Genomic DNA, 13,400 nt, shown 5'->3' with positions numbered 1-13,400 from the left:
ATGGTCAGCTAACCCACATGGAGTCAGGAAAAGGAAAATAGAGAAACATAAAGCACAGCAGAAAACCAAAAAATCAAATAAAGTGGCAGACAGGCCTTCCAGAAAGTGTAAATTATGAGAATACACCAATTAAAAGATAAAGACTGGCAAAGTGAACTTAAAAATATGACCCAAATATACATCAACTGCAAGAAGTTCATTTTAACATGATGATTAAGCAAATGGAAATATATATATATATATATATATAATTCAAATGTAATCAAAAGAAAGCAGGAGTGGCCATATAGATTTCAGGTAAAGTAGACTTCAAAAAAAGGAAAATAACCGCAGACAGAGAGGAACATTATGCAATCATAAAGGGTTGGGTCATCCAGAAGAGACTATAAGCCTGAATGTGTGTGCACCAAAGAACAAGTGAGAAATACATGGAACAAAACAGTACTGAACTGAAAGTAGGAATAGTTAATTGCACAATTAGTCGGAGACTTCAACACCTCTTGCTCAACAACTGATGTAGACAGAAAATCATCAAACAGTATAGAACTCACAACAGCATAGTCAACAGGATCTAATCAGTACTTGTAGAGCATTCCACCAAGTAACGGCAAAATACACATGATTCTCAAGTGTTCAAAGAACAAATACCAAGATGAATCCTCTGGGTCATGAAATAAACCTCCATAAATGTAAGAAAGGTGAAATCATATAGAAGGTGTCCTCTGATTATAATGGAATTAAACTAGAAATCAATAACAGAAAGATAACAGGAAAATCCCAAACTGTTTAAAAATTAAATAACCACAAACAAATAATCAAATGTTCATATGGAACATCTGAGAAGTGACTCAACATAGCAATGACTACCATGCAATAAGGAGTTCTGAGGTGGGTAATGGAAATTGAGTCATTAAGGGCCCTTGGAGGAGGTGACCTGCAATCTGAAAAGTGAAAACAAGAAAAGAGCAGCCTGGTGCAGGTCTAGGGGTAAGGAGTTGCTTTCCCGGGAGCATATTCTAGAGGGCAAAAGCCTCCACTTGCATTCTCTGTTACAGACAGAAAAATCAGTCTGAGAGGACAAGTGTGTGTGCCCTACTGACTCCCCAGTTTTCCCAAGCAGACTGAGGCTCATCTTGAGTTTATTTACATATAGTATCTAAATACTTCTGAATGAATGTGGAAATAACACCAAAGTATATCCATGGTTCTTACTTGTGAAAATAACTTACAGCTGCCAAATTTCAGAGGGCAGGCATGGGCATCCATTGGGAAGTCTTCAAGTTGCATTGGGCACTCTGCAGAGATGGTCAAGCTGAAAAACAAGAGATGGGGACCTTTAAATGACTCATCAACTATGTTTATTAGACACCATGTTCCAGAAGGCATGTTAAATACTCCACTCATTTTAATTAAAGTATTTTATCAAATTGTCTAAACTGTTGCATCAAATTACATAGGATTGCATTGTAGGTGAATATCATTCAGAAATAAGGTTTAAATCAAATCTACTCAGGAGTTCTGTGGCTTGATGTATCTGTACATACATTACCACTTGTAAAGCAGTTTGAGATGCTTTTAAAAATAATTTATTCTTTTATTCTCCCATCACTTACCGAGAGTAATCTAAAAAACTTCCCTTGACAAGACTGAAAACATATTTTTTCTGAAATAGTTTATGAGCTCAAAAATATAAATGTGGAATAAATGCACAGTCCATGTTTTGACCCCTGAATATTCATTGGAAGGACTGATGCTGAAGCTGAAGCTCCAATACTTTGGTCACCTGATGAAAAGAGTCAACTCATTGGAAAAGACCCTGATGCTGGGAAAGATTGAGGGCAAGAGGAGAAGGGGGTGGCAGAGGATGAGATGGTGGATGGCATCATTGACTCAATGGACATGAGTTTGAGCAAACTTTGGAAACAGTGAGACAAGGAAGTGACAGGCAGACAAGCGTGCTCAGTGCATGGGGTTGCAAAGGGTCGGACCTGGTGAGTGACTGAGCAACAGCAAGAAGCTTTAACCAGAAGCTGGCTATAATTATCAGGTACTGGGCTATGGCCATCAAACTTCAGAGTGAGTGAAACAACAACTTTCTTACTGTTTTTAATCCAAGGCTGGTCTTCCAGACAGCGATACCATCCATTACCACCGTCACTAATGACTAAAACAGCACTGGTCGTAAGAGGTACTTACTGGTCTGTGCCAGGCACTGTGTAAAGTGCCTGTATTAACACATCTAATTAGAATAGCACGATTTATTGCTATTATCATCCCAGTTTCAAGGTAAGGAAGTAAGACACGGATATTAAGGGATCCCGACAAGAATGCACAGACCCTAACGACAAGTCCTCCCACAGGCTCTGTGACCTGAGGCTGTCTGTATTTGCAGACTTGTCACTGTGGTGCTTTTATTTCTCTATAGAGCTACTAATTAGGTAGTAAATATAAATTTCTTTAGGAGTTAATCTTCTGTTTCTCAATGTTTAATTCTATTATTTAAAATGAAAAATAATTACATAAAATGAAATCAAATTGCACAATTTTTTTTTCATTTATTTTTATTAGTTGGAGGCTAATTACTTTACAATATTGTAGTGGTTTTTGCCATACATTGACATGAATCAGCCATGTATTTACATGTGTTCCCCATCCCGAACCCCCCTCCCACCTCCCTCCCATGGATGTTACAATTCTATTTTGTTATATTAAGTCTGGATCTTGCCTATGTGCCTGGGATGAAAATCAAAATATACAATCATTTTTGTCTTTACTGCTTCCTTCTTTCAAGGTAGATTAATCTTTTGCTCTTTAATTGGGCACATAATTCACACTTGATAATTCCAGATGGAGTGGTCAATGCATGTATTCTCTGAATGGAGCTAAAACATGTGTCAGTGGAAGGAAGGTGTGTGTCCATCACAGAGAGGAAATTTTCTGGTGGTCTGGGGGGACCACTCTCCCCAAAATGGAGTCAGTTCCAAGGGATGTGAGTGCACATGGATGAGAATATACCATAAAAGTTTCATATTCAGGCAGGGAGATGATATTTAAAATTATATGCCACTGATGTTCATAGAAGAATATGGAAAATGCAGAAAAATTATAAGAAAATTATAAATATATATCATTTCACTTATAATTTCACCTTGTACATTTTGTCCAGATTTTTTCACAGGTATATATGTTCTTGTTTCATTTTTCTTAGTTTATAAAATTCAGTCTTTTGGTTACCCAACATTAGAGTAGAGGTATTTCCCAAATCATTAAAATATCTACAGAATCATGACTTTGAAAGGTGCAATATTTAATTGTAGCATGCAGATGTGTAAGTATGTGTAGGATACGGATATATCTGTATATGTGTGGACATCTTCAAGCATAAACTATATAAAATGGATTGTTATTAGAGACTACGAAATAAGTAAGGTAAAGGAATATTTATTTAGTAGAACTAAGAAAACAGGACTTAAAAACCACAGTCTGTGAGGAGGACATTCAGCCAACATAAAAGAAAATAGTGTTACTTTATTCGTTTGTTAGTAAACTTAAGCCATTTGTTAAAAGCAATAGTGGGACAGAAAACTTAAGTGAGTCAAATATGTTCTAGAGAATAAAATCACAATGACCCAGTAAATCTAGAATTTTCTTGAGAAACAAATTCATAGCAGGGGAATAGAAAGCATATACAAAGCTACAGTGCCATGTACAAAGCAATAAATGTGAAAGTGAGCACATGAAGAAATGGTGATGTGGGAGCTCAGAGAATGCTGATGACTATGAAAGTCTGTCTCATAGACAGCCTCCGTTCCAACAGCTGACGGCTCTGGTGTAAGGAAGATGCTGGGCTCGGCCCGTGGGAGCACTGCGGGGTGGTGGGCGGGGTGCTTCAGGTGGAGCCGACTGTCCTGGCCCTGTTGCTGGGCGTGCAGACCCCAACCAGCAGACCCAGTGCTGCAGTCGCAAGTCGCCCCCACCCAGGTCAACAACTTCTGGTTGCACTCCCACCACCAGAGTAATGTAGAGAGGGTCCTTCCGTGGCAGACTCTCCTCTCAAGACACTAACATGTCTGTGAGCTCACACAACTGGGCTTCTGTCCCTTGGAAACCATCCCTTGGCCCACTGGGTCTGGAGGCTGCCTTGAAGCCAGATGTGTTGTCCGGGTTCTTGACAATGCGGTGAGTCGTGGTTAACTCCTCTGCCCCTTGCTTGGAGCTGGTTCTCTGCTTCAGTATCCAGGCCCACGGGGGCCCCTGCATTCCTGCTGTTACCCCTAATCTGTCAGAGAAGACCCCCGCAGGGAGACTTGGCCTCCCACCTTTGTCACTCTGCCCACCCCTGACTTTTTCTCCTTTTCTTCACATACTCCTTTTTCTTGGCTAACACCATGTGTTTACAAGAGAGGTGAGGAGCCATCCCTTCCGTAATTGTGGTCTTAGCATCTTAAGTCTTGTTTTATTCTGGCTGTTTAGCCCTGAGATCTAGGCCAAGACTACTGCACTGACATTTTACAATGGCAAGAATTGTATACCAAGGAGTCTGCTTTTAGCATATAGCAGGAGAGCGGGTGGGTAGAGACAAGTAGAAAGAATTTAACTGGATCTAAAAAGAAAACTCTTTTGAAGAAAAAAAACAATTCCAGTAAAAATATAAAAAAAATTCTACAATTACCATCTCAATAAATGCTATCATTAGAGCCTCACAGATTGTTTCCCCAATTTAATAGACTTCCTTAGAATTAGAATTCCAAACATCAAAAAAATATACTTCATTTATGGTAGCATCTCTCCTCTAAGGGATAAATGTATTATTCAGATAAATTCCCCAATAGCAAATGTTTCAACCTTCAACCTTAGTAAGAGAACATTTAAAATTTTGATGCCTTTAAACATTTTTTAAAAAGGCTTTTATAGTACTCAAACAATATTTCTAAATAAGAGAGACCCTTCCATTCACGGGATCCTTAAAATGTAGTGTCCCTTAATGTATAATCAACCTTCTTCACACAAAATTGAGATCAAACCAATTCACGGAATATGGACTGTCCTAGCAAAGGAGCTAGTCAGGACACCTCCTAGAAACACTTTTCTCAAAAGGTTAATGAATGTGTTTATGGAAAAACTTCAGTGAATTACTGGTAGATCCAAGAATATGGTTTTCTTCCCCAAAGGTTATATTTCTGTTTTACTTCCAATTTCTAAAGACATTCAAGCATTAACTTATTGGAACATAAGGTTCATTTTTAATATCTTAATTTTAGGGCCGGGAAAAGGGCATTTTGTGACTTAAGCTGTTTGCTTCAACTTGGATGTAAACTCCCTAGAGAGCTCTTTGTTTGCTCAGGGGCAGCCCACAGTGCAGCATGCTTTAAGATGCTAAAACAGCCAAATTCTAGAGTAGCTTTGCCATTAAGGAACTGTGAGACTTTTGTAAACTGCCTAACCTCTCTGGTCCAGGCTTTCCAAATGGAAAAAAAAAAAAAAAACCACTGCTTTATTCTCTGGGGGAAAAAAAGAAAAGTTAATAGGTGTGAAGAGAGATTTCTACCCAATATGCTCTTCAGATCCAAGCCTTCTTCATTTACATGAAAATACTGCATGAATGCAATAGAAGGTGTCGTGGCAGGCAGCATAATGTTCCTGCAAAGATGTCCATGTCCTAATCCCCCAAACCTCATGACTTGTAAATATGTTACCTTAAATAGCAGAAGGGCTTTGAGGATGTGATTAAGTAAAGGCCTCTGGGAGATGGGAGATTATCTTGGATTATCCAGATGGGCCCAGCAGAATCACACAGGCGGAGTGTCAGAGGCAGAAGCCATGCAATGGGAGATTGGTTCAAGATGGCAGAGTAGAAGGGTGCATGCTCACCTCCTCCCAGAAGAGCACTGAAATCACAACTAACCATTGAACACTCATCGACAGGAGGATGCTGGAACCCACCAAAAAAGATAGCCCATGTCCAAAGAAAAAGCTGCAACAAGATAGGAGGTGTGCAACCATAATAAAATAAAATTCCATAACCACCGGGTGGGCAACCCACAGACTGGAAAACAATTATACTGTAGAGGTTCTCCCACTGTTGTGAAGGTACTGAGCCCCAGGTCAGACTCTCAGCCTGGGGATCTGGCAAAAGGATTAGGAATCCCCAGGGAATCTGACTTTAAGGGCCAGCAGGATTTGATTGCAGGATTTCCACAGGGCTGGGGGAAACAGAGATTCCACTTAGAGGACACACACAAAATCTTGTGTGCACCAGGACCCAGGGGATAGGAACAGTGACCCCATAGGAGATGGAACCAAACCTGCCTGCTAGTGCTGGAGCATCCCTTGTGAGGCATGGTTGTCAGAGCCCCCCTGGGGACAAGGGCACTGGCTGCAGCAGTTCCAGATGTACCTGTTGGCATGAGCCCTCATGAAGGTTGTCACCATTGCCCCTAAAATAAAGCCTGCTGAGTCCAGGACTGGGTTGTCTCAGGTCACACAACTAACAGGGAAGGAGTTCAACCCCATCCATCAGCAAACAACTGAATTAAAATTTTACTAAGCAAAGCCCTGCCCCCTAGAACTAGAACCAGTGCTATCCATGGTCAGTCTCTCCCATCAGGAGCTTCATCCACCAGAGGGCAGATAGCAGAATCAAGGCTAAATTACTAGAGCTGCAGAATGAAAACCACAATCACAGAAAGTTAACTAAAATGACAAGGCAGAGGATTATGTTCAAGATGAAGGAACAAGAGAACACTTCAACTAAGTGAACTAAATGAAGTGGAGATAGGCAACCTTCTAGAAAAAGAATTCAGAATAAGAATAGTGAAAATAATCCAGGATCTCAGAAAAAGAACAGAGGCTATGGAGGCAAAGATTGAAAAGATACAAGAGATGTTTACCAAAGACCAACTAAAGAATAAACAAACAAAGATGAAAAATACAGCACAATACTTGAAATGAAAAATACACAAGAAAGAATCAATAGCAGAATAACTGAGGCTGAAGAATGGATAGGTGACCTGGAGGACAGAATGATGGACATCACTGCCACAGAAGAGAACAAACAGAAAGGATGAAAAGAAATGGAGACGGCCTAATAGGCCTCTGGAACAATACTAAACAAACCAACATAGCATTATAGGGGCCTCAGAAGGGAAAGAGAAAAAGGACCTGATAAAATACTTGATGAGATAATAGCTTGTTTAACATGGAAAAGGAAACAACCAGCCGGGTCCAGGAAGTGCAGAGTCCCAGGCAGGATAAACCCAGGGGGGACATGCTGAGACACACAGTAACCAAACTGACAAAAATTAAAGGCAAAGATAAAGATATAAAAAAAGTGCAGAGGAAGGAATATTCCCAAACTCATTTTATGAGGCCACTATCACCCTGATACCAAAACCAAAGATACCTAAAAAATTATAGGCCGATATCACTGATGAACATAGATGCAAAAATCGTCAATAAAATACTAGCAATTCAAATCTAAAAAGAACATAAAGGGAATATACTTCAACACATAAAGGCCATACAAACCTACAGCTAACATCATACTCAATGGTGAAAAGCTGAAAGCATTTCCTCTAAGATTAGGAACAAGACAAGGAAGTCCACTCTTGCCACTTTTATTCAACATAGTTTTGGAAGTCCTAGCTATGGCAGTCAGAGAAGAAAAAGAAGTAAAGGGAATCCAAATTGGAAAAGAAGAAGTTAAACTGTCATTGTTTGCAGATGACATGATACTATACAGGCTTCCCAGGTGGCGCCAGTGGTAAAAAACCCACCTGCCGATGCAGAAGACATAATGAGACATGGGTTCAATCCCTGCGTCGGGAGGAGGAAATGGCAACTCACTCCAGTATTCTTGCCTAGAGAATCCTATGGACAGAGGAGCCTGGCAGGCTATAGTTCATGGGGTCTCAAAGAGTCAGACATGACAGGAGCAACATAGCACACATGATACTATACACAGAAGATCCTAAAGATGCTCTGAGAAAACTACCAGAACTCATCAATGAATATGGTAAATTGCAAGTTACAAAATTAACACACAGAAATCTGTTGCATGTCTATACACTAACAAGAAAAGACCAGAAAGAGAAATTCAAGAAACAATTACATTTACCATCACATTGGAAAGAATAAAATAGTAGGAATAAACCTACCTAAGGAGACAAAAGACCTGTACTCTGAAAACTATAAGAACCTGAAGAAGACTCAAACAGAAGGAAAGATAAACTGTGTACTTGGAATGGAAGAATCAATATTGTCAAAATGACTGTACTACCCTAAGCAATGTACATATTCAATGCAATCCTTATCAAATTACTAATGGCAATTTTTTAACAGAATTAGAAAAAAAAAAATTTGTATGGAGAGGTAATAGACCCTGAGTATCCAAAGCAATTTTGAAAAAGAAAAACAGAACTGGCAGAATCAGAATGGCTCTCTGACTTCAGATTATACCACAAAGACACTGTCATCCAAACAGTATAGTACTGGCACAGAAATAGAAACACAGATCAATGGAACAGGGTAGAAAGCCCAGAAATAAAGCCAGGCATCTATGGTTAATTCATCTCTGATAAAGGAGGCAAGACTACAAAATGTTGGAAAGACTGTCTCCTCATCAAATGGTGCTGGGAAAACTGGATAGCTATATGCACAAAACAATATTCTTCTCTAACACCACACACAAAAGTAAGCTCAAAATGTTTAAAGACCGAAAAGACCTGAATGTGAAACTAGACACTCTAAAACTCCTAGAGGAAAACATAGGCAGAACACTGACATAAATCACAGCTCCTATAATAATGGAAATATAAACAAACATAAATGGGACCTACTTAACCTCAAAAGCTTTTGTACAACAAAGGAAACAACAACCAAAACAAAAAGACAACCACAGACTGGGTAAAAAGATTTGTAGATAATGTGACTGAGAAGGGATTAGTCTCCAAAATCTACAAACAGCTCATGAAGCAAGCCAATCAAAAAATGGTGAGAAGATCTAAACAGATTTTTCTCCAAAGACATATAGACGGCCAAGAGGCACATGAAAAAGTGTTCAACATCACTAACAATTAGAGAAATGCAAATCAAAACTACAATGAGATATCGCCTCACACCAATCAAAAGGGCTATCATCAAAAAACCCACAAGCAATAAACCCTGGAGAGGGTATGGAGAGAAGGGAACCCTCCTACACTGTTGGTGGGAATGTAAGCTGGTACAGACACTATGGAGAACAATATGGAGGTTCTTTAAAAAAACTAAAATTAGAGCTACCATATGACCCTGCAATCTCATTCTTGGGCATATATCCAGAGGAAAAAACTGGTCTGAAAGGATACATGGACCACAATATTTATTGCAGCACTGTTTACAATAGCCAAGACATGAAAGGAACCTAAATGGCCATCAACAGAGCAACGGATAAAGAAGATGTGGTACACATACACAATGTAATATTACTTAATACTACTCAGCCATCAAAAAAGAATGAAATAATGTCATTTGCAGCAACATGGATGGACACAGAGACTGCATACTCAGGGAACTAAGACAAAGCAGAAACATCACATGACATCCCTTTTATGTGGAATCTAAAAAGACATGATAGAAATTAATTTATTTATAAAACAGACTCACAGATTTAGAGAATGAACTTATGATTGCTAAGGGGAAAGGCTGGGGGGAAGGGAAAGTTGGGGAGTTTGGATGCACGGGTACACTCTGCTGCATTTAAAATGGTTAACCAACAAGGACCTACTTACTCTACAGCAGAGGGTACTCTGTTCAATGTTGCGGCATCCTGGATGGGAGAGGAATTTGGGGGAGGATGGACACATTTATATGGATGGCTGAATCCCTTTGGTGTCCATTTGAAACTGTAACAACATTGTTAATCCGTTACACTCCAATACAAAATAAAAAGTTTTTTTTTTCTTTTTAAAGAAGAAACTTAGCAGAAGGGAAAGTCAGAGAAACTCAAAACATGAAGACTAGACCTCAACATTGCTGGTTCAAAGACAAAGGGAAACATAATGAGGAATGTAAGTGCCCTGAAGGAGCTGAGAGGGGAACCCAGCTGACAGCAAGGATACATCCTCAGCACCACGACCACAAGAAGCTGAATTCTGCCAGCAGCCCTATACTGCTGATCCTGTCCGTGATAACCACTGTCTGGCTGCTCACACTTCGCTGAAGGCAGGTAGACCAGGCGCCATCTAAGAGGCTGGAAGGAAATCGAGGAGCCTCAGGAACTGCAGAGGCATTTATTCTCTCCCGGCTGGCGCAGCAGGCGTGGCATCAGACACGCTATACTCTCCTTCTCGTGGCTGACCCACGGACACGGCGTGTTGCAGCAGTAATGCCGCTGTTTTCTAGGTGGAGCTCACATGCGCCGACAGCCAAAGGAGCTCGTGAGGAAGCGAGCACCTAGTGATGTGCACGCGCGGTGCTGAAAATGATCTCAGCTGTTACCTAGCCATTATCGACAAAACGTAGGGTGAGCGAGCTGAATACGCCATCCTGGCCAATTTGCTTTCTCCCCACAAACCCGAGTAAGCTTGGGAACAGATTCTGCCCCACAGTCTCTGGCTAACAGGCCAGATCATCAAACATCTTGATTTCAGCTCTGGGAGACCCAGAACAGAGGAACTAGATTTCTGACCTACAGACCCATGAGATAGTAAATTTGTGCTGTTATAGGCCACTAAGCATGTGGTCACTTTTTATTATATTACAGCGAAAGGAAAGTATTGCACCAGATAATCAACCCAAACTTTCCTTCTACTTCAAGACCCATCAGAATCTACGCCTACTTGACTAAGCCCAGCTAATTTCCCTCTGCTCATAAACAATGGCTTTTGATTTCTGCTAGGTCAGGCTCGGCTCTGTACACAGAACTTTTGTTTTTTGAAGTAGGGAAAAAAAAAAACAGTAGATGATGACTGTATAGTACGAATTCAGAGAGTGTGTGGCGTATGCAGATCTGTGCTGACCAGATCCCTTTCAAGGAAGGCCTTCTGCCCCGCTGCAGGGGTACGGTCAGTGGACAGCCCCGCTGTCAGCTCTTGGAGGATCCACTTGAGCTGCAGGGAGCCAACTTCCTCAAGGCCATACTCTTCCCAAGGAAGTTTGTACCTGTGACTAAGCCAGGAAGTGGACAGAGAGAGGCTCAGCCATTTGGGCTCAACATGGGCCACTCTGACAAGTTCTTCATGAGGCTGGCTGACTCCCTATAAGGCCCACGTTGCAGGCTGTGTCCAAACCTGCTCCTCACTTTCTTCATCGCTTAATTCCTAATAAACAACTTTAAACTTGTTACCCTCCAAAAGAAGTGATGTGATGGCAAAAGCAGAAGTTAACGGAATTGCCATCACGAACCCTCGGGATGCAGGTGGTTTCTTGAAGCTGGAAGAGGCAAGGAAAGGCTTCTCCCCTAGAGAATCCAGAAGGAATACAGTCCTGCTGCCTGCAACTTGATTTCAGCCTCATAAGACCTTTTTTAGCCTTGTTTTGGACTTCTGATCCTAAGAACTGTGGGATAAATTGTGTTTTGGCCAATAAATTTGTGATAATTTGTTACAACATCAATAGGAAAATAATACAAAATCTGATACCTGGAGGTCGGATGCTATGGTAACAAATACCTAGAAAATGCAGAAAACGATTTGGAACTGGACAATAGGAAGAGGCTGGAAGAATTCTGAAATTCATCACAGAAAACACCTGGACTACACTGAACTTGAAATGTGAATGTTGATGATTCTGTAATGAGAACTAGTAGTGAGAAGCAAGGTAGTTTAAACCTACATTAATAAACACACTGTTTCCTAGCAATGTGAACATTAAAGGCCCTAATAATGAGGGCTCAGAAGGAAATTAGGAAACTGGAAATTGGAGGACAGGAGATTTCTCGCTGTACAGTGACAGAAGGCTTATGTGGAAAGCAGAACTTATAAAAGATTATAGTAAGCTAAACAATGCCCCTCAAAGATAGCAGGTCCTAATTCCGGGAAGTTGCAAACATTACTTTATATGGGAAAAGGGTCTTTGCAGATGTGATTAAGTTAAGGGTGTTGAGATGGGGAGACTGACAATATGGGCACGAAATGCATCATAAAGACACTTAACAGGGAAAGGCACTTAACAGACACTTAACAGACGAAAGAACTGTGCTGGATGAAAGCGCGGCTATTAGAAGATGCTGTGCCGCTGGCTTTGAAGATGCAGGAGGGTGTCCTGAGCCAAGGAGTGCAGATATGCAGCTCTGGAGATTGGAAAAGGCAGACTCTGGCCCAGAGCATCCAGAGCCCTGCCAAAACCTTCATTTTGCTCCAGTGACACAGATTTCAGACTCATGGTCTCCAGAAATGTAACAGAATAAATGTGTGTTGTTTTAAGTTGTCAAGTTTGTGGTAAAATTTTTTACAGTAGCTACAGGAAACTGATACAATAATGAAATTAGACCCTTAGATGAAGAGAGTGCAAGCAAAGTGTTAAAGTTGTGGCCTTTTCCTATTGCTTATGGTAAAACGTGAGAAGAAATAGATTAAGGTAAGAACTGCCAATGAAAAAGGGACCAGGACTTGATTTGGGAAAATTCTCAGTTTATCCAGGTTGCAAAAGATGCTATAATTAGGTGATTCATTGTGAGGAAAACAAGTGCTTAAGAGGAAGCCAAGGGTTTGGTTGGACAACCTTCTGCTACTGCTTCAGACTCTGTGAGGAAATTAGGTGTGTGATTCACATGTCTGATATGTGTGATAACATGTGTGATAACATGTCTCAGCCATGCTAGCAAAAGCCAGGCATAAGGAATGAATTATTCATAAAAGACTTATGGAGGAGGTCTGGTGGTGTAAATTCTTGAGACATATGCAAGAGACCTACATGATTCTTAAAAATTTTTACCAGCAGAAACACTGTCAGTTTAGACTGAAAAGGACAGACAGAAGCCACAATGAAAGAAGGGTATCAGAACCCCAACACTGTATACGTACGAAATAGGTAGGAAAAAAACTACTCAACTGGAAACATGTGCTATCTTTCATGAAAAAGAAAGGATGACTCCAAGGGCAGAGTTTTAGTCACAGGTAATTAGTCCCAATATCCACTGGATCATCGAAAAAGCAAGAGAGTTCCAGAAAAACATCTATTTCTGCTTTATTGACTATGCCAAAGCCTTCGACTGTGTGGATTACAATAAACTGTGGAAAATTCTGAAGGAGATGGGCATACCAGACCACCTGACCTGCCTCTTGAGAAACCTGTATGCAGGTCAGGAAGCAACAGTTAGAACTGGACATGGACCAACAGACGGGTTTCAAATAGGAAAAGGAGTACATCAAGGTTGTATATTGTCACCCTGCTTATTTAACTTATATGCAGAGTACATCATG

General features: G+C 40.6%; 1 protein-coding gene across 1 annotated transcript in view; it reads right to left on the bottom strand.

Moving 5' to 3' along the window:
• GABRA5 (gamma-aminobutyric acid type A receptor subunit alpha5) overlaps positions 1-13,400 on the bottom strand; it is an 84,493-nt gene that overhangs the window by 26,886 nt on the left and 44,207 nt on the right. The window contains exon 5 of the mRNA XM_061159586.1: positions 1,230-1,312. Within this exon, the coding sequence (XP_061015569.1) occupies positions 1,230-1,312 (83 nt within the window). The remainder of the gene's footprint in view (positions 1-1,229; positions 1,313-13,400) is intronic.

The sequence above is a fragment of the Dama dama genome, chromosome 13 (genome assembly GCF_033118175.1).
Source record: "Dama dama isolate Ldn47 chromosome 13, ASM3311817v1, whole genome shotgun sequence".
NCBI classification, from domain to species: domain Eukaryota; kingdom Metazoa; phylum Chordata; class Mammalia; order Artiodactyla; family Cervidae; genus Dama; species Dama dama.
Note: the sequence above shows the minus strand (reverse complement) of the source record. Positions and strands in the feature narration are given on the sequence as shown.